The 27664-nt window shown below is 28.9% G+C and overlaps 1 protein-coding gene across 2 annotated transcripts in view; it reads left to right on the plus strand.

Moving 5' to 3' along the window:
* Window positions 1–597: 597 nt before the first annotated feature.
* The window catches only part of p115 (General vesicular transport factor p115), a 119000-nt gene continuing 91933 nt past the window's right edge, over window positions 598–27664 (plus strand). For both annotated transcript variants that reach the window (XM_075382525.1, XM_075382524.1), the window contains exons 1-6: window positions 598–945; window positions 5541–5769; window positions 9085–9253; window positions 13292–13388; window positions 22048–22249; window positions 25169–25275. In XM_075382525.1, coding sequence (XP_075238640.1) covers window positions 868–945; window positions 5541–5769; window positions 9085–9253; window positions 13292–13388; window positions 22048–22249; window positions 25169–25275 — 882 coding nt within the window. In that variant the 5' untranslated portion in view covers window positions 598–867. The remainder of the gene's footprint in view (window positions 946–5540; window positions 5770–9084; window positions 9254–13291; window positions 13389–22047; window positions 22250–25168; window positions 25276–27664) is intronic.

The raw sequence follows: 27664 nt of genomic DNA on the forward strand, positions 1-27664 counted from the left end.
TATACAATAAAATTCTGTAACAAAAAATGAATATCTGATTGGAACAAAAATTTCCAATTTAAACAGAGAAAAAAATTTCCATTTGTCTTATTTTATAATTTTTATTTCGTTTAATACAATTTTTTGTTAAAAAAAGATCTTCCATTTATCCGGAAACTTACAACAGAACTATTAAACGAAATTCTACAAACTAAAGAAAAGTCATCGAATTCGTACATTTTCTTACATAATTAAAAAATGTTTACAGATAAAATAAAAACTCTTCTCTTACTTTTGAAGGTACGAAAGGAAGATTAGTAATGGGAATAAACAGTTTTCGCATGTTAAAGTACAATCAACCTTCAAACTAAGATCTGGTTCATATTACGGTATCATTATTTTTTGAGAGATATAAAATTACTTTATTTAATGGTAAATATCTGCATTTAATCATAAACTATATAAATAAATTAGCAATGGTCTTAAAAATAGTGGTTGTTTGGGCATGAAATGACTATATTTACTTGAACTATACTTGTGCCTTGAGACGATCGGTAGTTCAGTGAATGCGTGTTTGGAGTGACGCGTTCTTTGAATCTTGTTTCGACTACCTGAGTTAATATCGAACCACAAACTTACCCTTTAAAATATCAGCTGTAGCGGGATGTAGCAGTTTCGTGTACTGATAATTTGCGAGTTTTTCATCGTAAAATATTGTGCTAATGAAAATATGCTTTAAAATTTAACATACGCTATGGTGTCGTACTCATTAAATCTATATGGTTATTACTGGGAGTAACTGTTATTTCTTCCTTCTCTACACATTTTGGGTTGACGTGTAATTAAAAAAATAAACATCTGGTAAGTCAGGAGAAGATTAAATCAGAAATGGAATATTTTAAAAGTGGTCTGAAGTCAGTTTTAGGTGCACAACAACCTGGAGCTCAACCGTCAGGTGCTGAAACGGTAAGAAAGTCTTAATTAAATATATTTTTATAGGTTATCTATGTATCGGGGTTGAGTAGCTTTTGCCACTTTGATTCTAGTTAAAATCACGTTCATTCTGATACTATTTAACGAATTATGTAAATTATAAAGTAATAAAACATTATATTATTTATTTTAATAACATTATGTTGTATGACACTAGAATATTATGGTATTATAACTGCAAAGTAAATTTTATTATAAACGTATTTGTAATACAATTCACCAAATTCCTTATAAATAAATGTTGTTGGTTGTAACGTATAATTTATTTTTAATCTTAATAAATGGTACACAAATTACATCCAGAAAAAAAATTGTTATGAGCATTTTCGCAGAGATCTTTGCATCAGAATGCATTAAAATATATTGAAAAATGAAAATATAGAGAGGTATATTTAACTATATTTTATACCATAGACATTAATTTTTGAAATATTATAATGACAATATTAATATGTTTTGTTGAAGTATATTATATGTACATCTGTGAAAGCACTTAAAGAGAACAGAGAAAAAAAATCTTCAGCAGTGAGTAATGAATTCTCTTGAAACTAAAGTAGAAACTACTTTTTCTGGGCCATAATTTATAATTCTTTTGTACTGTCAGAAAACATATATTATTGTAGATTCTATTATGTTGTTAATATTTTCACTAAAAGTAATTTTAGATAACATTACTTCCTTAATAAAATTTATATTTGAAACCTGGCCCTAGATGTTGAGATTAATCAGAAATATGGCTTAAATTTTGTGAAGAATTAAGTTCAAAACAAAGCATACGTTCAGTATGTAGTAATTTGGAAAAGTAAAAATTATAATAATTGACATATGTTTATGAGAGATGTTCTTGTCTTACTTTAAAGTGAAGTGTAGTTTCTGCATAGTACACACTACATAAAATTAAGATAAGTCTATTTAAATAATCATTCAAATTGCTACATTTTTGCTATTCTGTTTTTTAATACATTTAATGTTTTAATCACAGAGTATATTTTGTTTAAGTAATAAAATTTCAAAGTTGGGCGAAATAAATAAAAAAATTAACGCAGATTTTCATAAAAAGTGAAAATACTTTTCTTTGTAAAACTTGTTAAATATTTATCCAGAAAATAATTCTGTTTCCGTAAAACATAGATTTAGGAAATATGAATAAATTCTTTAGAATAGTTGGCAGTTAGGAAGCCAGAAGATCATAAAGAATGTGAGCTTTTGAGGTATAATGTAACTTGAGAATGTTCAAAATTGGGTAGATTGATAGTGCATATACGAAATGAAAGTGTTTAGAACATTTGGAGAATAGAGGATTTTAGCGGAATCTTGTGTAAGAAAGGAAAGGTTAGATTGTCATACTTTAAGGGAATCATGCTAGTGAATTTTTTTCTGGAGGGATGTGTAAATGATGTAAACAGTGAAGGTAAACAAAGATTGGAATATATGAAATAAATAATTTAGGATGTAGAATGCTAGAGGCATGTTGAGCTTTAAGAAGTTGGTCAAAGTAGGATAAAGTGTTTGAAGAAGGGCATTATTTCAGTCAAATGACTAATATTAAATACCAGAAACAAAATGATTTGAATAATTGAGGTAAATGAACTGAATTACATGCATGTACTAGATTGACACTGAGCTGACTGGCCAGATATTTTGTAGCCTAAAGTCACCATAAAAGAAGACAAACAAAACTGACACAAAAACACACCCAAAGGTTTTTGCGCGCAATGTAACATATAGTAAAATTACATTTTAACCACTCATCAGTACAACTGAAATTATCTATTCTAGTTATAAAATGTTGTATCAATGAAATTGGCATCACAGTTTGAAATTAAAAATATTATTCAAAGTTAGTAGTTATATGAGTAGTTCCAGGTACTGAAGTGTAATGAAAAACAAATTAACATCAATATTGTCCATCATTCACATTTATTACATTCTACTCAAATTTCATAGCAGCAAATTTATTTGAGAAGACAAAATAAATTACTTACTCTAATAAAATGTAATGAATCAGCAACAGCAAAAAACTTTAATCAGTCTTAATCTTTGTATTGTATAAAAAATATAAAATATTAAGTATAAAAATATAAAACATAAGTATAGAATCAGTCATAAAACAAAACTAAATTATTAAACAAGGTTAGTGTTACTTTTTACCTTGTGCTAAATTTTTGGCATTTGCTAGATGTCAGTGTGAAGATGAATCCCAGTGACCACAAGTTTTGTAAAGGTAGATGTTAAAAAGATCTCACCTTTTAAAAGTGAGATATGTAATATGCTTGAGTTAAAAGAAAACTGCACTGAAAAGCTGAGGTTTCCTGTGTGGGACTGAAGTTTTCAAAGCCATTTTGTATCCCTCAAGCTGTCTTAAATGAGTTGACAGTGAAATTGTGGGTAATATTTGATGTATCAGAAAAGTAGCTCAATTGTTTCACTAAATGAGGTGTTTGTTAGTGGTTAGGTGAAAGTCACAATAATTTTACAAACATCAAAATGATTTCAGATTTTTGTTATGAATTACAGTTGTCTTGTTATTTTTTGACATACTCTTACATCAGTTTAGAGTATCTTATTTAATGGACCATCTCTCCTTTTAGTGTAAACTTCATTTAGTAGAATTTACCTTTATAATGATGGTTCTGAAAGAATCACTTTCTAGTAAATTTAGTGCTCTGAAAAAATACAGACCAGTTGGTAAACACAGAACATATATAGTGTTGAGTTTCATTCAATGATGAAAACCAGTTTGATTTGAATTCTGATCAAATTTATCTTCTAGTATTATAAAAGTCATATTGTAAATTAGTTTGATAACGTGTTTATATTAAAACACTGCGTTAAAATCTTTATTTGTTGAATGTCATTCATCAAAATTATACTTAATATAAATGTTGGGTAATTTACTTAAAAAAGAATGTAAACATCACTTTGACTATTTAGCAAACCACTGATGTTAACTATTGTAGACCTATTTTAATTTCAAAGGGAAGAGAAATTGTACTTGTAAAATACTACACAAAAAACTGTTATAAAAAAAATAAGAAAATAAGGAATATCTTTTTTAATAGCAGAATATTTTTTGGTATTCTGACAGTTTAAAGTGATTGCTGTTATGCAGCATTGGTTAAGAGATAAGTAGGAGATAAAATTGTTGATATTTTGTATGGTGATGTGGCTGAAATTGAAAACCTTGTTAAATTTCTGACATCTGTCAAATTCAGTCTTAGCAGTCAGCTCTATATTTTTTATTTTTTTATTTTTTGGTGGGAACTTTTACTCCTAACTTAATTGTAATTTTTTATATATATGTATTGTGGTCACACTGCTCAGTCCAATGTGTGATGTACAAAAAGAAAAGGTTTGAAAATTTAGTCATTGTAGAAACTTACTGGCCATTAATCAAGCAACCAAAATGTTTTAAAATTCAGGGGCTTTGGTCCAACAACTTTCTATTTTCATATATCATTTTGTATTAGTGTTTAACTTTTGAACTTAATTTTAGTATGTATGGGTGATGATTGGATATGGACTTATTCATTTTATAATTAATCTGTTTTATCATTGTATCCTTCTTACTTTTCCGTCTAGATAGCGCTATAGCTCTAGAAGGGTAAGTATTGTAATCGGTCCAATTTGGGTATATGCAGTTTTCACCAGATCTTGATGTTTTGAGACCTAAGGAACCCAAAAAAACTGGATTGAAATTTTCAGAATGTTAAATGTTTGTATGAACATATGCGTGTTCAGTATTGACCTCTAAATCTCCTTATATCTACAGAACTACTGAACCGATTTTGACCGACCTTGGTCAGATTACTTCTATATATGGGGCATTGATACCATTACATTTTCAACTTAAAAGGTCAAGGGGATGAGGCTGTAGAGCAAGGTCGCCCTCAGTATTTTGAGATGTCTCCTAATTAAGTTTATATCTTTTTTAGGCACATTTGTTAACAATTAAAAACTAGCAGTACTTGCAAAAAACATTTTTGCAAAACTGCACATCCAACCAAAAAAACGCTGTTGTAATCCTCTTGCTATGTTGTGACATCATAGGTTAGTGGTAGAATTAAATAAATGAATAATACTTAAAGTGTAAAAAAGTAACTCAGTCTGGCTGGGTCTGGAATTCAATCGCCTAGTGGTTTCAGTACCTGGTGCATTAAGCCTTGCGGCTACACCGGTCTGCCGACCGTACAGGCAAAATCTGTTCTATGCAAGTTGTGAAATTACATTAGTTAAGTTAGTGCCGACTGTTACCGCTAATACCACCAGATCCATGCGAATTAAATACGGTATGTGCATGTGCTTTAGTTAGAATCATTGAATTAAAAAAACAAAAAGATATATTTAAATTAAATTATAAATGAAGTTTTGTGAGTATGTAAACAACCCACAATTGTAGGATTTTCCCTGAACGTGGCTTTGTGGCACATGACGGGAAGCTCGTACAACTGTGTTAGCTTTTTATTTTTATAATTTTTCAGTTAACATCATAAAGAATTAAAAAATTACATAATTTTATATAAAGTTTCGAGAGTTGTACTATTGTATTTGTATTTTTCTGTTAATAGGTTGAACGTCTTGTTGAAAGAGTTCAGTCTTCTACATTATTAGATGACCGAAGAGACGCTTGTAGAGCACTTAAAGCTCTATCGCGTAAGTATCGAATCGAAGTGGGAGCTCAAGGTATGGATACTCTCAAGCAAGTTTTGGAAATGGATCAGTTGGACTGTGAAATTGTCGGTTATGCCTTAGATACTTTGTGTAATATCACTGCACCAGAAGCTTTTGAAGAAGAAGGTTTGTAATGTTTGAGTTAATATGTTATTGTATTTAGGTTTGTACAGTTGTATACGCTTATATTAAAACTCTTAATTGACATAATTTCTTTTATATTAACATTAAATTATTATATGTAACTAAAAAATTGACTGGGTATGTTTTCATTTATTTATGACTGCTTTAGTCAGGCTTTATTTTTAATAAATTCATTATTAGTAATCCGTGGATTACAAAATAATAAAATATTTTGAAACTATTTAATTCAGTCCCTTGTTTACTACAGATGACAATATTTTTAATAACAATCATCGTAAAGTAGTTAGGAAACCTGCCTAGTCAAATAATATGTTTGGTTTGTCAATAGAGTAAGTATGTTGACTGTTAAATATTAATTGTTCAACTAAGTTGGAATAACTTATGTGCCGTGACTTGACTTTAACTCATATCTATTAAATAACTCAATCCAATTGACTTTAGTGTGTTTTAATAAATATAACTTTTGTATGCTGTGTATAATTTTCATATCAGGATTAATGTTTTTGTTCATGTGTTCCAATTTTTGTGGTTTGATTTATAAAGTAGATTCTGATGTGTGTAATGCTTGTATGTATTCTTTTTATAACTGGATGAGAATGTCACCATTTTTTACCCAAAGTATCCAATTTGCCTGGTTTATTTAATGTAGAGTTTGCTGCAGGTTAATTTGTCTACTTCTTGCTTGCTACACTTATTATTCTATGCTTTGTTATTATGCTGTCTGATTTTGTGGAACTTGAAAAGTAAGTGAGGAAATATAATTGTGTAAGAAATTGTTGATCATTCTCAAGGCATGATATTCATTCTCAAAACTATAGTACTGAATTTATTAGAATACAATCCACGGATCAATAAATCAAAGACGTTAATGGGTATTCAAACAATGTATTGCTATTTTTCTATAAGTGATAGCTGAAATGCTCCACAGATTACTTAGGGCCATTAACAGATGCAGAAGTTCAGAGCTAATGTGGCTTATTAGAGTGATATCAACTGATAATAGATCAAATATACTTTAACTATAATAATACGACTGTCAGTGTCCTTGGGAGTACCGGTCCAACTGCAGAAGGAAAACCCCTTTTGCGGGGTACTGAGTGAATTAAGGTCGACAATCGCACATTAAATGTAACATTGCAATTTAAGTAAACTATCTGTATAGAACTATTATTAACGCAATAAAATTATAAAACATGTTGATTTACCATTATGAAAATGTATCAACAGACAATGCATTCAGCAATATTGTATAAGAAAGGGCTAACAGAGAATGCATCTCCTACTTTTTAATTATCGTAAACAAAATTGTTATTAGATGTGCTTAATATGTGTAAGAATCAAATTATGAAAAACTAAGTTATGTAATAACCATTTACTCATTTAACTGAGAAATGTTTGCTGATTTGTGTAGAAAAAAAATTTAATTATGTTTTATTAACTATTAAGCAATTATGCCTCCTTTATCAAGTATCCTAAGGAGGCTTGTTAAATAAAGTGAGAAGTGATTTTCTCTTACCTTTATATACTGAACTTAATATAGTTGCATATCTGTATTTGAAGCCTACTTAAATGCTGATATTTTCAGTTGTTTAAGTAAAAACTTCACTATTTACAGGATGGATGGCTGTATAGAGAATATCATTACTGTCAAATACAGCAATTCTGACGTTGCCTTTGTAGTTTAAATGATATAAACTTGTCTTGGATGTAAAGTGGAACAGAAAGAATTAAACAACAGATTAATGCATCTTACTTTGTGAAATAATGTTCATATAATAATTTGTTTAAATGTTAATTTTTGTTTTTTAAGCGTTTACATTATTATGTTTTTATTTATTTTGATTGCTCTATTCAGTAGGAGAAACTTTCTTTATTCTGACTAAAATGTAGTGATGATGTCTTACAAGTTGTAATCATGTTAGTGATCTAGAATTTAATTTTTCGTAATAGTTTTTTTCTTGCCATTTAACCGTTTCTGCTACTGAAAATGTGATAATAAAGAAGCCAGGCAGAAATCATAAATATCAAACAAAAATATTGTATAATAACAATGACTAAACTTTTCAGTCTGAATTTATAAGCTTATAATTAATTGTATTGTATTTGTATGTTTAGAATTGTAAACACGATGCATTAAAATTTTAATAGGCTCCCATTCATTATTCTCCACATATGAACAATCAATGACGTCCTGTACATAATACAGACATCCTGTTATTAAATAATCAGAATTTTCTTTAAATGCTAGCACATTCACAGGTGACAGACATTTACATAAACAAATAGTATACTCTGTGTCTGATGCAGCTGTTATTGTTAATAGTACTCACATTTCTGTACATCTTGTAGTCAACTAAAATGTAATATAATATATACTTTTTTAATGTGTATTCTGTTGATGCGTTTAATAATAGTAGATTATGTTTTACTTTTTTGATATTTTTATTTTATTTTTAATTGGTAGGTGTATATTTTTAACAAATTTCAAAAAAGGAATTTAATTGTTCAACCTGTATATTTTTTTATGTTTGTGCATGTATAAATTTTTTAAATGTTATTTTCAATGTTTTTTAAACGTTAACATTATTTTTTTATTTATTTTGATTGCTCTATTCAGTAGGGGAAACTTTCTTTATTCTGACTAAAATGCAGTGATGCTTTAGAATTTCTAATCATTTTAGTGATCTGGAATTTAATTTTTTTTTAACAATTTATTTCTTTTACAGTTATTTTTATTTCTTGACATTTAACCATTCTTTTCATTTAATAGGATTCCTATTAATCCAATTGAAATAAATTTTGTTTTAATCGATGCAGCTGCTTTTCATGGTGGTACCATGATGTTGAAAAAATTTTTTATACCAAAAAATCAATCTGAAAATTGCAGAGAAAAATGTTTTCATCATCCAGCAGATAGGTCGGGTCAGTGGGAATTCTGATATTCTGTACGTATGCGTTGTGTTAGATGATGTTATACGGACTTCTTTAGAGCAGGTATTGTGAGTTTCTGCACAAGATATGTAGCAATGCTAATAAAAGCATAAAAAAATCAAGATACCTCATCTTAAACCTTTCAGACCCAATATGCATTATATTTAATATACAGCATCAGTAGGGACAGTGTGAATCTTGAATTCTATATACGTGCATCACATTACTCGATCTTGATGTTGGTTCTATTAAAAAAAAAAAAAAAATATTAAAATACTTTCTCCTTCAGTCTACACTGATTCTTGTTAAATATGTACCTTTAATTGTATTATAAATATCGAAAAATTGATTATTTTGTTTTATCAGAGAGACCTGAATTGAGCCACGAGTCACTTTTACATGTGGGTGAACAGTTTACTGAAATATTCATTAAACATACTGACAATGTTGGTTTGATACTTGGATTTTTAGAAGAGTATGATTTTCGAGTACGATGGCCAGCTGTAAAGCTCCTAACTAATTTACTTGCCAACAAGTAAGTGGTTTTAGGAACTATTATAATGTAATTTGCTACAGTTTCTAGTATGATTATTAAATTTTATTTTTAGAGTTGACATTCAAAATAAATGCAAGATTTTTTGTGAGTATTTTAGCTGTAATTTTAAGTTTTAATGGTTTGTTTTAAATGTGGGTTGTTCCCGCTATAAATTAATTCCTTACTATGGTAGAAATAAGTGAAAAATGTACTTGATGACTTTACAACCTGTCAAAAGAGAAGACTTTGCTATTAAATTGTCAGAAGGTAGGCGTTATCTCTTTGGAATGAAAGAGTAGGATACAATACAGTTTATTAATTATTTTGAAATTAACTCCATAATGATGTTAGATTTCAGCCTTATTGCTAAAACATTATATACTAAAACACTAATAATGTAATTCGTAAAACATTATAATTGCTCAACTCTCACATATTTATTAAAACAATGAAGTGGAAACAAAAATAACCAGATATAAAAAACAAAACACGATACAGAGTTTAATAGAGAATAGCACTATTAAAAATTTGAAAGGAAAATAGGAATTAAAGGCTACTGTTGAAGTGAAAGAAAACAATTTGTTGTGATTGGATGAAAATTCCAAATTAAAAACAGAAATAACGAATTTGAAGTTTATGTTAATGAATTGAAACTAAGGTGTCTCAGAATTAATGCAATATTTAAATTGCGTTTCATTTTTTCCATAGGATTGGCAACACATTCTGAAGCATATATAGTAATCACATTCTGGTTAGTAGTGAGTTAGTTACAATGAGTATTATATGCTAAGTATTATATGATGAGTATTATATTACAAGTTACTGTTTTGTTAAGATGCCTCAAAGCAAAACTTACAGTTTGATTGTGTCACAAACTGAGTCAATTTGATCATTCAATAGAATTTCCCACATAATACTAGAAATTTTGCTCTAGTGTCAGCAAAATACTATCATCATTTATGGATATTTTGTTGTCGCAGTTAGCAATGTTACTTTTATCTGAATAGTCCAGTGCAATGGTTCTATCCATGTTTAAAATTAGATGGTTACTGTTCATTTGGTGAATAATTTTTGAACTTTTAACATGAAATTTTCAAATCCTTTTAAATAATTATTGCCAGATATAAAAACAATTGTACCCCTTTTAAATAATTATTGCCAGATATAAAAACAATTGTATCATCTGTGTAGAGGGTAGGATTGAATAATTCAAGATTTTGAGGTAGCTGATTAATTAACGATAAGAGAATTAAGATACCAAAGATATTCTGTAATGTATTCCAGGTTATATTTGTTTAATTGAGGACCTACATTTTAAATCTGTATTCTTATCCAAAGATGGAATTTCAACTGCTTACCTATAGTTGATAAGGCTCAACTAACCAGTTGCAAACAGCTTCTCTGATCCATAATGATTAAATTTTTTCATCAATATGAAGTGTGGAACTAAATATGGTTTATTTAAATTGAAAATAAACAGATATTTAAATAGAAAATATTTAACTAGAGAATATGTATTAAAACTATTTAAATTGATAAGAACTTTTTTGTCATCTGCACTATTTAAAACATTTTTTAAAAATTGGGAAATGGCTTGTCAGTAAGTAATTTTTTTCTCATAAAACCACAAATAGAAAATTATAGGACAGTTTTGAAAATTACTCTATAGTAGGTTAATTTACTGTTTTTTTGAGAAACCAGTGTGTATTATGCCTCGTGGTCTATTTTATTAAAATATAAACATTAATAAATGATTATTTACACGATGTATATTGCATTTTTATAAACCAATTTCCTGCCAAAATGCTTCAAATTGTCATGGCCTCTATATGATGTCATACCTTACAAAGCAATCAGATGTTTAGTCGAGTGTCTTGGGTGTTTCGAAAATTACTAAATTAAAATGAATTCCAAGTTTTACAAGTTCTGTGAAGTGCCTCAGTGTGAAAGTACTACCATTAAAATTCCAAACAAATTGTATACAATTTCATGAACTTTATATTCCAGGCATATTTTACATTTGACCAAACATATTTTGCCATCATGCTTTAGCTGCATGTAGCTTACAGCATCATCTCCATAGGATGCTCCTGAGGACCTCAAATCACATTTAGCCATTATTATAACTATTTAATTATGAGGTAAGTAACAATATGGTCAGAATCCGCTATATGCCCACTTAATAGCCCATTGACCAATAATTAGTTAGTTCTTAGATGGCGTCACTGAACTGCTATATTGAAATAAGAAAATAAATAAATAGAATTATAAACATAATCTAACCAAACTTAACCTACACTCTTTAGTCAAGGTTAGTCAAGATTATATTTGTAATTTTGTTTATTTATTTTCTTATTTCAATATAGCGTTTCAGTGGCGCCATCTAAGAACTAACTAACTACATGATCGACTGTGACTGATCAATTAAGCGTTGTGGGCATTTAATGGATTTTGATCAACAATACTTATGTAGCAGACCATAATATGAGGTAATAATTACTTAATATTACGAAAAACTAAAATATGGGAATGTTTATAGTTGTGTACTTGCATAGAAGTTTTGATATTTTGGAATTCCAATGAGCAGACATCATTATTTGAACATTCCCAGCTTAACCACATTAATTTTGGGCAAGTTACTGCTGTTGGCTTTTGCGAACCCTGCTTCCATTGCAAGGACTTGTAGTTGTCATACTATTACAGAAAATCATATAACACGTGAAAAAATGTGTTTTTGAGCATAAAATCAACAAACCACATAGACTGCTGTAAACTAGAATCTGGCATTTTGCTAGACATGATGTCATGCGCTCTGATTGGTGCCTTAGTTTTACTTATTTATTTCTTGAAAATATTAAATAATCTTAAATAAATTAGGTCCATTTTCAATATTTTTTGATTAAGTCCATTTGTGGAAACAAAATTCTATCAGGTTTTCCCTTTATCATCTAGCCTGTTTTGTATTTTAGTGCGAAACCTTTCTTAAGAAGGGAAATACCAGATGAAGTCTGAGGCAGCTTTATTTTCTGTTTAGTCTTCGGAACCACCATAAGGTATTACCTCAGAGGATGAATGAGGATGATATGTATGAATGTAAATGAAGTGTAGTCTTGTACCATCTCATGTCAGCCATTCCTGAGATATATGGTTAATAGAAACTCAATCGCCAAAGCACACCGGTATCCATGTTCTAGTATTCAAATCCATGACTAAGGTAGCTGGAAAATGTTCTGTTTTTAAAAGATTTGTTAATTAAATTTGTAAGCAGTGCAATATTGTAATCTATGACTTCTCTTAAAATACTAGCCGGAATTTCATCACTACTCATTGAATATTTATTTACTTAAGGAAAGGGGAAAAGGGTGGGTATGGTTAAATTTTGTGAAGTTCCATATTGTTCATTTTGTTAATGTTTTATCAAACTTTCAATTGTGTTCATTTAATCTATATATATACTCTAGCAATGGCGAAGCATTGCTGAGTCTGCTAGTAAAAAATAAAAATACTGATTTGTTAACAAAATCTTTCAAGGTGAATTAAATATTCTTGCTGATCTGGAGGGCAATTTGTAAGCATTTGTTAGCTGTTGCTAGAAAAGTATACAATGGCTCTAACTTTGGGTAGACATGAACTGTGATCCTGTTTAACAACAGTAGCTGTAACTTCTGCCGTGGTCTCATTTTTACTAAAAAGCAGTATATTAAAACATATTTGCTGCTTTATGGCATCCAATATGCCTTTTCTTTAGAAACTGAATAATATTTTTATTAAATTTTATATTTAAAATGTATTTTTTCTTTTTTTTTAGATGATTAATTAATTCATCATGTAAACTTCAAACTTGTGTGTAGGAATATGTATTGAACATCCAAATATGTTTGTTTTTTTAAAATTAGTGTTTAATTTGATTAAAACTGATAAATTAGAAACTTTTTTAATTTTTTTAACTTCTAATTCAAAATAGTTTTTATGATTAATAATCCTTAATTAATGAATGTAATCTTAATGTATTAATTTTTTATTACATATTTTTTTCAGGCCAAAGGATATTCAAGAAATAATCCTAGTCAGTCCTATGGGTGTATCTAAGTTAATGGATTTATTGGCTGACAGTCGTGAAGTTATTCGAAATGATGTAAGTAATTATGTATTGTTTCATAACAATAATACAATAATTTTTACACAATACAATAATAGTTGTATTATGTATTGGTTTAATTAGGATAAAATAAGAAAAAAATTAGTCATCGAAAGATTGCAAAACTTTCCTGGCATATTCCCTTATGTTTAACTTAATTTTAAAATGGGAGTAACACAATAAAATAAAGTTGTTAATTAAAATTTATTTAATTTTAAATAAAAACTGGAAAAAATAATTATTATTGTTATTATTGTCATTATTAACTATTTAATTTTACAAAAGCAAAATTAAATCAAATAATGTTTGGTGTTATAAAGTTGATAATATTATAAAGTAAAGCAAGTGAAAATAAAAATTGTTAATATTATTTCAAAATAAGTTATTAATGGTTATAATCATTATTAATAATAATAATGAAAATAGTATTTTTATTGATTTGGCTGACCAGTAAAAGACCTACAATCATGAAAAATATCAAAATATTAAGAAAACATTTGGGTCTAATTTAATTCCCTTGATCAAATGATGTTTTTGCCATGAAAGTTATGCATATAAAAAATATAACTGAGAAAAAATGTAATTCTTAGTAAAATATTTCAGGTCACAGTTGGACCCCCCTTGACCAAACTATATTTTTGTAACTAAAATTATACTGTACATAGAGAATAATTGCAAAAAAAAATTATTTTTAGTAAAAAAATTTGGTTCCATGTGACCTGAACAATGTGTGCATGTATGTAATTACAAAAAGTAAAAAATTCAAAATTGCCCCTTTTATAATTTTGTCCAAAATTTAATGCCATCAGTGTCTTACATGTAAAATTTTTTGATATATTTTCAAAGAATTTATGTTGAACCATTCTGGAATTATTAATCAAAATACAGGCTAACACACGTTTGTACATACATATATACATCATCTGGAAATCTGGTTTGTGATAAGTGGAAAAGTGAATAAAAGTACCATCAACAATAAACTTCATTCAGTAAACAAAATGTGTCCCCGTGTAACTCCTTATGCAGGAATAACCATCGAGAGGAAGTTATTATTTGCTGTTTGCAAATAGGGCACATTAAAGTTACTCACAGACACCTTATGAATCAGACCAATGCACCTTTCTATGCTTGTTGTGACTGCTGACTGTTGGTACACCAAATCCTTGTGGACTGTGTCTGTTATGCGGCACTGCATCGGAAGTTTAAAGTTGTGCCTAACATCTGAAATATCTTAGGTAACAATGTATCAGTGTTTTATGATTTCCTAAGGTCTTGCATCTGGATTCAAAAATTTAATTATTCATATCTTTCTTGTCTATTTATACCATTTGGCATATGGCAGATGATAATTTTGTTCCTTTAAGATACATTTTTAATGTTATATTTTTTCGGTTTTATTTTGCTTTTTGCATATATCATAGGCATTTTCCATCGATGCTGTGTTTTTGTATTGTCTAGATCTTAATTTAATTTTTAATATTCATTTGTTTATTACATTAATATCATGTTGGGGCACTGTTGACAACATGTGGTTGTGCGACCAGGAAAAACATTTTCAAAGGTAAAATAGAAGTTAAAAAGTGATCTACTATTTTTAATGCTGAGAGATTTGTGGTGGAAATGTTGAGTCATTAGTTGTGCTGTCTATTGTTAAAAAAATTTCTGTCTGAGATGAATTTTTATTAGGGTAATACCAACAATAAAAAATACCATATTTTCTTAACATTATATTTAAGCTATTAGATAAAGAAAGCAGAATATTATTAATCAATTATATAGAAGAAACTTATCAAAGAATTGATTTATTCTTTATTATCAATTATTCTCAGTTCTTATCGTAGAAGTTATCTTGTATGATTATTATCACATTGTTGTTAGACAATGTATGTGTGTTAAATCTTATAAATGTAATGTTCAACACAAATGTGATGTAATTACAATAATATGATGCAATAACTAGAATTCTAAGCTTACTAGGAAAGTAAGGACGTGGTTTCCCATTGAGTTTCCTCATTAAATTGAACACTAGCCTAACAAACAAAACCACAGTGAAAGGAAAATGAGGCTTTTGCTACTAAATGTACAATATGCTTTCTAAAAGAGTTAAATTATAATGGGAGGTGAAGCAATAAATTCTATATTGTGGCTAATAAAAGAAAATGCTTTTGTTTTAGTTAATTAGTGTGGCTAGTGGAAGTAGCCACCTTTGACTATTGTAATTTTGTAACCAAGAAGTATAAAATGTTTTGATTTGTTTTTTTATTTGCTGTTCAATAAACGTATGATAAAAGAATTTAAAACAGAGTTTAATTTGATGCATGTTAGGTTTTTTAATATTATATATTAAAGTTTTTTTTATTGAAAACTTATTCAAGCATAAGAAACACGTAATTTATTTATATGTAAAGGAAAGTACAGAAACGGATACTAACAATTACTAACATTTTTACTAACATTGATACTAACATTTTTTATTTATGTAAAATGACAACACAGTTACTTCTTTTTGTTATAAAGGCGATATTTCTCAGGTGGAGATAATGTGGGTTCTCAATTTTGTACAAAATAAACTAACTCAAAGTTCATGTGAAGAGATGTTGGTGCAGCTTTGAAAATGATTTTTTTGATAGTTGTATAACGTCAAAATTCCAGCTGGGAACTACAGAATGCTCTTACGTCATTTTTCTCCCTTTTGCTATTTTGTGCAATTTCCAAACTGTTTTATTTTGATGAAACTAATGTGTAAAATATATTCATGGTTGTTTATCATTATCAGATTTGAGGTCATTTCAGTTAATATTTTTTTGATAGCAGGCTTTTAAAAATTCATATGTATTAGTTATCAGAATTAGTTTTTAACAGTAATAAAACGTTCTATAACAAATTAAAAATGTGTTTTTCAATGAAATTAGAATAGTTTGTGGCAGAAAATTAAAAAAATATATTTATAAACGGTTTTTAGATATTTTCTGAATATACTAAAATTTTTCTTTTCACATAAGAGGAAATCAAATACATTTTTACTGCATATACTGTTGTTTATAAATATTATGTAGTTTGATTTCAATATCATAATCAGAGATATAATCTTTTATTTTAAAGGCCCACTATTATTTGAACAAGCTGAAGTTTGATGAGAGTAAAGATAAAAGTTGTATTTCAATGTATGTTAACTGTTCATTTTACCAACTTGTTTTGTCAGTTATAGAGCTTAGAAATAGCTTATACCAACAAAAAAGGCAAAAACAGTATTTTTTAAATGTCTATCATGGTTTTTTTTTGCTGTTAAATAAACGTGTAATAAAATAATTTAAAATGGAGTTTAATTTAGTGCATGTTAAGTTTTTAATACAATTTTAAAAATTATAACAGCTCAAACCTGGATATCTTCTTTTATTAGCCAATGCAAAAATTTCACAGTTACTGTGACCAGCACCTGTATTTATATAATTTTTTGTTAAAAAACTATGGATCTGTATATCAATATTTTACTTAAATTCATTCATAAAGGGCGTCGAATTCATTTAATGTTTTTGACATTTAGCCTACCTAAGTAATATTTCAAAAAGCTCCTAGTACTTTATACAGAAGTTTGTACGATTTTTTATTTTCCAGGATATAGCAATATATGCTGCTCTAGCAGCTGTAGCTATAATAGGAAAATATATCCATAGGTCTTACAGGCAGAAAAAGTCAGGAAATATAAGCTTATTCAGGAAAAATTGCAAAAACTTTCAGAGAATTGCATTTTTGTTACTGAATTAGAGATTATGTTATTAATAAAGTATTTTTTATGTAATGCCAAAGTATATTTGATATACGTTCTCGGCATTGGGAAGGGACAATCCCATCGCTCAGCAGATTGCAACTATGTGCATCAAGCAGGCATTAACATGTCCTGTTCTTACTTACATTCCCTAATTATTATTTTGTTTTAACGGAGGAATATTCCAAATTGCAGTTAATTTTTTCACTGGTGAAATTTTATTAAAAATTTTACCATTGAAAAATTTAAATATTGTTAACTGTTTTCTTGGAATTTCCTTCAAACCACCGTGATTTTTTTTGTATTTTAGGTAATTAATTACTTTTAAATGCCATCTAAAAAGACTGTTTAATCATCAGTGGTTAGATATAAACTTACACCCAGAATTAAGTTGGTTGATAAGAGGTAGAAATGTGTATTATAAAAAAATTTTGACTGGGCAGTATCGGCTGAAAGGCAGTGACTTTGCACAGTAAAGGAATGAAATAATTAAGAAACTCTCAGCCTCACTGAAAAATATTTTATATTCCAGTGGAACCTCTGCCTAGCGAATACTTTAATCAACAGTTGTGAGAACGGTGGTTGTATGATACATATTATGTTCTTTGCCTGAATCTTCTGGCCAGAGTAATAGTATTTCAGCAGCAAATGAGACATTTGAATATTCGACTTCATTTATGTAAAATGACAACACAGTTACTTCTTTCTGTTATAAAGGCGATGTTTCTCAGGTGGAGATAATGTGGGTTCTCAATGTTGTACAAAATAAACTAACTCAAAGTTCATGTGAAGATGTTAGTGCAGCTTTGAAAATGATTTTTTTGATAGTTGTATAACGTCAAAATTCCAGCTTGGAACTACAAAATGCTTTTGCGTCATTAATCATGACCTCGCACTATACTTGGCAAATATGTTAGAATAATAATGACAAAATATTTTTCAAGTAAATGTTAATAACATTTGTTTCTGTACAAAACAAGGTGTTCTGTTCTAGTTTTCTTATCTGTATCACTTTTAGTCACAGTGATTTTAGTTTTCCTTTAAGCAGTGATCATATGCATTTTTATGCAGACAAAGTTATTAAATATTGTTTTTTTGTTTACTTTGCAAAATAATGTAGGCTTGTTTTGGTGAAAAATTTTTAGCAATCTCAGGTGGAAACCAATTATTTTTAGAAATTGCTAGTTAGTTTATTCTTAGTTAGTTTTTATTTCTTATTTGTCTTATGTTTACTTGATATGATGTTCATTTTTATGCAAAAACGTTATTAAATATTTTTGTTGTTGTTACTGTGCAATGTATTTTACAAAAACAGTTTATCCCAAAAATAGCCTTATTTTAAATGTATATTGCAAATAAAAACATTAAAAAATGAATGTAGTAATAAATAATAAAAAAAAGGCGTGAGTTGGGCAGCTATGAGGATGATGAAGGCTGCAAAAAAAAGTATCTATATGTTTTGCAGAGTAAATGGCAATAGCATCATATTATGAGTCAGGAAAGTTTTACTGAATTGGTCACGAGAAGTCAGTAAAAGTCGGGAAACAGAAATCTAAAAAATTAGTGGAAACCCTGATGTTGATAAAAAAAAATTATTTTGTTTTAAGTATAGTGCCTTAAGGAGACATTTAAAAAAAAAGATTTTAATAAAAAATAGATTGTAAATAATGTGCAAAAAAATGTTTCATTCCAATATTCCCAAGTTCAAAAAAAATCTATTTCTGAACATGGGAATATTGGAATATTGGATGGATGTTAGCCCATTTGGGCGTATCTATGTTTGTTTACATTTAGTCTTATAACTCTGGACCTCATTGACCAATTTTCTTCAAACTTGATACTACTGATGCTACTACCTTTGTGGAAGGCGAATATTGTATTAAATTTTTAACAAAAATTGGAAAAAGTAATGGGGTGTTTTGGTTGAAATAAAATTTCAAATCTTTATTGTGGCACTTTACCAAAACATTTCCTTAAGTTTTTTATCAAGATCAAAAATTACCAAAAATTTTTGTTTAATATTCACACCATCCTCAAAAAATAACTATATATATATTTATACATATATATATATATTATATTTATATAATATATATTTTAACTATATATTTATATAGTTATTTTTAACTATAACCTCGTATATATGACCCTTGTATATATATATATATATATATATATATATATATATATACGAGGGTTATTTTATTTAAGATCCGATCGGTCACGAAACAAAAACCCATGCAAAAATCGGATGAACCTTTGTCCATATGTGCTGCGCAGCATCTCTAGTATGGCCATCAATCACACGCGTCACTTCGTTTAGTTCTGAACACGCAGGTAGCACGTAAACATGTCTAAACAATAGCATCTCCCGCCAAGTGTTAAGTGCGTGCGGTAATTCGATTTCTTCAGGCTGAGGGGTGTAATGCAGCTGAAATTCATAGATGAATAAGTAATGTGTACGGTGAAACTTCAATGAATGACAGCAAAATGCGACAATGGTACAGGAACTTTAAAGCAGGACATGCAGATGTTCATGATGCAAGCGGTCAGGGAAGGAAGCGAGTGTCAACCGATGATCTCATTGAGCCGATGGATGTGGCAATTCGAGAAAATCGTCGGTTCACCATAACTGTATTGACCGATTCGTTTCCTGAAATTTCTAGGTCAGCTCCCTACACCATTGTGAGTGAGAGACTTCAGTACTGCAAACTGTGTGCGAGATGGGTTCCCAAGATGCTGTCCGACCATCACAAAACAATGAGAATAGACGCCTCCATAATATTTCTCCAGCGCTACCACAATGAAGGAGAAGATTTTTTGAACAAAATTGTCACAGGGGACGAGACACGGGTCCATTTCGAAACTGAAAAAACAAGAAAACAATCAAAACAGTGGATGTATTCTCATTCTCCCAGTAAACCAAAGAAGTTCAAGTGAACCTTCTCCAGCAGAAAGTGTATGGCTACTTTGTTCTGGGACCGGAATGGAGTTCTCTTGGTGGATTTGATGGAACGTGGCATGACCATTACTGCAGCCTCATACTGTGTGACTCTTCAACGTCTACGAAGGGCAATTCAGAATAAGCGGAGAGGAATATTGTCATCAGACATTGTTTTTCTCCATGACAATGCTCGGCCGCACACTGCAGCTGTAACAAAGATCTGCAGCGTTTTCATTGGGAAGTGTTTGATCACCCACCATACAGCCCGGACTTGGCTCCATCTTATTTTCACCTCTTTGCTTACATGAAACGCTGGGTAGGAGGACAACATTTTGGCACAGACATCGAGCTTCAGACCAGTGTAGAAACATGGCTGAAAACACAGGCGGCTCCATTCTATGATGAGGGTATTGGAAAGTTGGTACCACGCTACAACTTAATGTCTAAATTGGAGTGGCAACTATGTAGAGAAATAGCTTAACTGTGCAAGTACTTGTTATAAATAAAAAAATTTTTATTTTCACTGTGGTTTTAATTTCGTGACCAATCGAACCTTGAAAAAAAATAACCCTCGTGTATATATATATATATATATTAATTTTTTTTTTTAGCTATAGCTTGGTTCAGAAAAGGATTTGATGGGAATCTTTTACATCTGTATTTTCTGCATCAATAGGCCTTCAAATCACTGTAAAATCTTTTTTGCCTATCCCACTCCTATGGTCTATGGTAACAAAAAATATTTTTTAATTAAAAAAAAGATAATTTGAAATCTAAATCCATGTCGCAAGTTATCATTGCATTAAAAATGTAATTTTTTGATAGCCTTTATGTTTTTGGTATTTCTTGAAAAAGGAATTAGCCAAAAATTTTCACCTCCAAAAATTGTTAACCTCAGAAGTTAAAATAACATCAAAAGGGGAAACTACTACGAATTTAAAAAGCAGAATAGGTTCTCCTTTGCTTGAAATAAATATAAATGTAACAGCTTAAACTATTAGAAAACTTGAATTGCACATGGATGAATAAAAAATAAATGTCACTTTGAAGAAACTACATATCTGTGGAAAATACTTTGCTGAATTACAGCAAGAGTTGATACAAATATAGAGCACAACTGCTTGAAATATCAACAAAAATCATTCGTGTTCACTTGCTGTACTTTTAGTTATTGTATATGTTTGAAAAAAAAGAACAAAGAACAATAGTCCTACCATTCTACTTTCATTAAGTTCTCCACAAGTATGGAAATAGCCTTTTTTTGTATTTATAACTATGTAACATAAAATTGTAAATAAATATTTTTACATAAAAATTAAAAAAAATTCATAATTTTGGGTAATTTTTTTCAATAAAAAAGAATTATTTTATTTTATTAAGTTACATTAAAGCTTAAAATGATAGAATTCATTACCGACTTTTTAAAATTATTAATTGTGTGAACACTGCCCACTTTTTTTTGTACAAATTTAGTCTGTCCCCAAAATTAGAAAAAAAACCAAGACAGAATGTGTTGTATACACTAGAACTAAGCAGAACTGTCATAATACTATAGACTTGAAATGCTGTATTTTATAGTAACTATGTTTTAGTTCTATAAAACAGATTTTAATGCTAGTTTTACATTTTTGATTACTTATCTGTGTTTTTTTTTAAATAGGTGTTATTTGTCATATCTGTTTTGGTTATAATGAATGATTAGACTTCAAGATGGTATTATTATAATTATTTATTTTTTGTTGATTTTGAAATAAGGTAGATAAAGTTGTTTTATTCAGACTTTCGATTACATTTGCAAACATGATTGAATTTTTTGCCATTTTTAAAATTTATTGTAATTTTTTAACACATTTTTTCTAAAATTCTGTGGTAGGGATTTACAGTGAACATTTTAGTTGATGTCATACACCAAAATTTATAGACTTTTTTTTTTAATTTTTTCATAGGCACTTTTGCTGTTGATTCAATTGTCAAAGGGTAATGCCAATATTCAAAAAATTGTTGCATTTGAAAATGCATTTGACCGACTGTTTGGTGTAATAAGTGAAGAAGGTTATGCAGATGGGGGTGTTGTAGTAGAAGATTGTCTTCTTTTAATGTTAAATCTTCTTCGAAACAACACTTCTAATCAAAACTTTTTTAAGGAAGGTAAGAACGTTTTTTGCAATTGCACATTTACATTTAGTGCAGATAATTTTTTTTATTTACCAGGCTTAGGATGGTGCTTCTTTACATTACAGGTTGTTGATATAAAGAATTCCGTAACAGTATCTTTGAAAAATGGATCAGATGGATGGTGTGATACAATCTCTTATCCCCCAACAACTAATTATTCCTGTCTCCTTGCTCATGTGATTTTTTATTGGCCAATTGGTGATTGGATGAAGCCAATGATAAGTCGGTGAATCAGATTTATTCACAAATGTGTTTGAATTGAATCAGCTATTCATTTTCTTACATCATTATATTTCAGAAGAAATCCATCTGCAATTGTTTACAATTGTGTAGAGTTACATAATTATTTATACAATACGTTTAAAAGTGATGAATTAACAGATTTCCCTGTGATGGTGTCTGAAAAGTTTCATAATAATACTTTTTGTCTAATTGTGACACACATGGCAAATTATCAATGAAATGATTATAAAATATAATGGAATACAATGAAGCAAGCCCCATGCTTTTATTATTTGTGGTGTAAAATGTAAAGGAATGTTGTTAATAAATTCATTCAATATTCAGTATTGCAGTTAAATATAGCCGAGAGATGTAATAGATAAATATTCACATAAAAGTATATTCACTACTGTGAATAGAAAATAGATTTGTAGTTTATCATTAATATAAGATGTTATTTGAATTTAATGAAAAATTTTATTAAACATTTATTATTGATTTAATATGAAAGTGAAATTATTTTTCTTTTTTTAGTGCATCGTCCTGCTTTGCTTTCCTAATTTCTGTTCTTATTTCTTTGTCAGTGTTTGATAAACCGAATTAATATTCTTTTAATCCTTCATTTTCTTTTCATCATGTGAAGAATTTTATGAGTTATCCATTCCTTTTTCTTTTATTACCGAGTTGCAGATTTGAGATGTCTTTACATGAAATTTCAGTATATTTAATTTCTTCTGTCTCGTACTTGAATCTCAAAAAAAATTGACTAAGAACTTTTTTATGTTTGTCTCTTAAAATGTTTTTTAATATATGAGCTTTATTTCTTGTTATTGTCAGTAGCTGTTGACATCTTTTAAAATTTATTTAAAGTTTACCTGCAAAATACATAATTTGATCCAGTATTGATTGTAGTGCATGTATTAACAGATAGAAAACCATTTCAAAATGTTTTGTTGGCCCATATAAGATTAATTATAAAAACTTCCTGTTGTTATAATAATAATATTCTTATAATAGGTATTTAGTGTTATTTGGTGATATCCATGTATACAACCTACAGAAAGACACAATAAAGAACATAAGTCCAAATGATGGAACATTCATTGTGTGCAACCCAAATGGACTTAATACATTTTTTGTATTCTCATGGAGCACTTTTGATTATTTTCAGCTAACATGTTAAACAAATTTGAGGATAAGTAGCGCTTTTGCTTTACAACTCTTTCTTCCTCTGTCAAACTATTCACTTCGAGCATCTACTATTTTCATAACTCCTTTTTGATTCAGGTCAAATTCTTTAATTAATCTTCTACCTTTCTAGTTTACTTTTTTGCTTTTTAATGTTTCCATTAGTGTTTTATATTTGACACATTCTGATGCTTGGTTTTTTAAATGTATTTTTACCTTTACTTCTTTCTACATATCTACCATTAATAATTGGTAGCCCGATTACATTCCTAGAGCCTCTTCCTTTTCTTAATACAAATTTTTTCCTGTATCAATTTGCTTAATTTTTTTGCTTAGTTCTCTATTCAAATACAATGATTCATGGTTATTTTCTCTTGGATTTTTAGGATTTTTTCTGCCATTCCAGCTTTTCCATTTCATTCTGATCCATAAGGAGGTTATTTGACTTTATGTGGATTTTTTTAGTTCATCCACATATTTCTTCCACTTTTTAAGTATTAAATTCTTTTTTTGTGACATTTGACTTTTTCTATGGGATAAATGTCTATAAATTTATCCCATTTATTGTTTGTAGATTAGTATTATGTGTTAACATTATACATTAGTTCATACCATCCTTTCTTTTAAATCTTCGTTGTTTAAGCATTTGTCTGCAAGCCATTTCTTCTTTGCTTTTTATGGCATCTGTTATAATTCATTATTTAATTTTCTGTAGTGCTTCCTTCCTTATTCATTCTTCTTTCTTACTTCTCTTCTGTTTTCCATTTTGCTAATCATTTCTTTGGTAACCCGTGACTTCTTTATTATTATTTTTTTACTTAATGAAGCCAATCATTGCTGTTTTGCTATTGTTTTTATTTAATCTTCATATTTACCCAAAATTCATTTTCCAATTTTTATTATTTATCCTGATTCTATTGCTCTTTTAACTCCCTTCAGTAATACTCATATTTCTATTACAAAATGTATATGATAACTATTTATTTTGGCTGTTGGCAATCCATGTCCCTTTTCAGTCATGTTTCTCATCTGTTTTCTGGCTGTTTTAGGCAGACATGTACAGAAAAAAATCAACATCTTACATAAACTAAATGTATAAGTATTGTAAACTCAACAGAGGTAAAAAACGATAACATCCAAACCAGAGCCAAGTTTAAAATGAGATTTTTTTATAATGTACATAATATATAAATTACGATATATAGTACCATAAAAATATTATGCAAGTTACAGCTAATACCATTTGTTAATATTGTATAAACTAAAATAAAAAATAATGAGTTCAAATAAAATAAATTGTACACTGAATTTCATAAAAACTCCTTAAAAGCTTTGATGGCAAAACTGTAATCTTGGAGTTACAAAATAAATCATAGGTTTTAAATTTTATGCTATAATTATTAGAATTACGAAGTATTTGATACCTTTAATATAGTTAATGTTTTATGCAACTAGAGTCTTAATCTAATTTTTGTTGTGTAGGGAGTTACATTCAGAGGCTTTCTCCAATGTTTGAATTACCTGCTGAGGGAGGTGATGATGGTCTCTGGGCTCGTAATAAAGCATCTACCATTCATTTTGCATTGCAGGTAAATGTTTAAACCATCATAACTACAATACTTTCTTAATAGTTTGTTAACTCTGACTGTATATCTTTCACGTTCCTTATGTATATATATATATATATATATATATATATATATATATATATATAAGGAACCTATATACAAAACTTAAAACAAGTTACATAAATTTTCATTTAAATCATAGTGGTGAACTTATTTTGTAATCTTATTATCTTTGCACCATTTTTTAAAGTATTAGCTCCTTATTAATGGTGTATTGTAGTTATAGTCAGTCACTAATGACTTATGAAGTAATTTTCTGTGATTCATCCATTCCAGTCAGAAAGTATTCAGAATATAAAGAAAAAGATTGTTCTTGTCATTTATGAATTGTGTCCATCCATGATGCAAGCCCAGCTTTCAACATTTAAGCGTATTAAAATTTCCTACTGTTTATTTGTATACTACTGAGTAGAGAAAAAATAATTAGACGATGCAAAAGTCGCACCAAGGTGACATCTTTGAAGGTGGTGTGGGGGGAAATACATATTCATATAGCGAGTAAAGGAGTTGCCTTCAGTCATGTTGCCATTGGTCAGAATAGCATTGCACTTTTCCATTGGAAGCGTTCTGCAAACATAATTGTTCGTCCATGAAAAAAATCAAAAACTATAAAATATTTTTTATTCACCTTTCTAGCTGGATATATTACCCAGTTATAGTTACAATCGATGATGGGAATGAAAACTCATTTTTTTCTTGTTACTGCTTATGGCTTATTATGTTATTGCATTTAATTCTGTTTAATGTAATTATATTCCTATTTGAGTAAATTTTGAAATTTTTGAGTGTATCTAATGACATAATAAAATTTTAACATTGTATAGTGGTAGAAATATACAATTGTTTGCAAAGACTGAAGACTGTTAAAAGCTATTTTCAAAATCTAAAAGCTAATTTAATCCCAAAATGAGTAGGATTTGAAGCATAGCTCTGTTATGATGTGTTGAATAGAATGGAGTTACTATGCATTAATTGACTGATGAAAACTTAAATTTGTTAGAGGATGTTAATTGCAGTGGCAGAAGAGCAAGTGTTACCTGTTGAATTGTAGGGCTTGGATGTTTTTTAACGAGATTAGGTGATCAAAAGATATGAAATCAAATAGAGGATAGGAAATTATTAGAAGTGTGCAAGGATTGAATTTGGTGGTGTTGAATGGCTGAATGAATGGGATTGTAAGGGTTAATTTATTTTTATTGGAAGTATGAGTGTTATTTATCTAAGGATATTTTAAATTTAATTTGGGATCTTAGGGCTGTACCATTGAATTATACTGATCACTTAATATTGTGGTTCCTCTTATATCCAGTATAGTTGAATATACAATAGCTGAGTTAGCATGTTTATCTAGGTATTTTTGGTTTGAAGGGTCAGATATATAACGAAAGTGTGATAGAATTTGTGTGATACAGCATTGCTAGAGGATGTAGATGAAGCTGTGTTATTAAATTTGATTAAACTGGGAATTGATAAAGTGGATAAAATCAATGTTCACAGAAAGGAAATTAGTCAAAACCTGTTATGATTGCATGTGTGAAAAGACGACGCATGTGAGGAATTTTAATAGTTTGAATTTATTTTGTAAACATAACAAGCCAGAGCAGCATACTTGGTGGCAAATAAATTATGTAGGGAGAAGAAGAGATTGTTCTATGGGAAAATAGTAGAGAGAATTTACTGTTATGTTTGATGCTAAGACCATTTAGGATTCCTGTAAATTTTTAAGAAAAAATGTCTTAAGGTAGATGCTGGTATAAAACCAAAGGCATCTTTGTACTTTGTTTGGGCCTAATAAACTGGTTGTGCATATTATGCATGTAATGTCTTACAGGGAAAATGAAATAGATTGGGATTTATGTGCGAATGAGCTGAGTGTTTGAGAAAAGCTAAAGATAATGAGGCTTCTGGATTTGATGGTATTTCAGTTGAATTTTATTAGAACAGTCTGGGACAATTTTTAGACTTATTATTGCTTTCTTTGACTATGTTTGCAGGTGTGCTACTGTGTTTCATAACTTCAAAAAATATGTTATTTTCCTTATCCATAAAAAAAAGGCAATATTTCAGATGTTAATAATTATCATGAAATTAGTTTTGTAATATAATGAGGAAGTTGTTCTTAGGGGTGTTAGAGAAATTAGAAAAGTGGTTTTAAAAGAGGCTGCTGAATCATTAAAAATATTTTTAATTTGTTTAATATTGTTAAATTGAAGTTAAGGGATAGGTATAAAATTTATTTGGTTTTTAATGGCTCTTTGATGAAGTTGGTAGAAATGCACTTTTTTTTATAAATTATGGGTTGGGTCTGTCAAGTGATTTTGTGCTAGTGTGAGTGGAACTATGTAAATAC

This window comes from Lycorma delicatula, chromosome 1, assembly GCF_047948215.1.
Source record: "Lycorma delicatula isolate Av1 chromosome 1, ASM4794821v1, whole genome shotgun sequence".
NCBI classification, from domain to species: domain Eukaryota; kingdom Metazoa; phylum Arthropoda; class Insecta; order Hemiptera; family Fulgoridae; genus Lycorma; species Lycorma delicatula.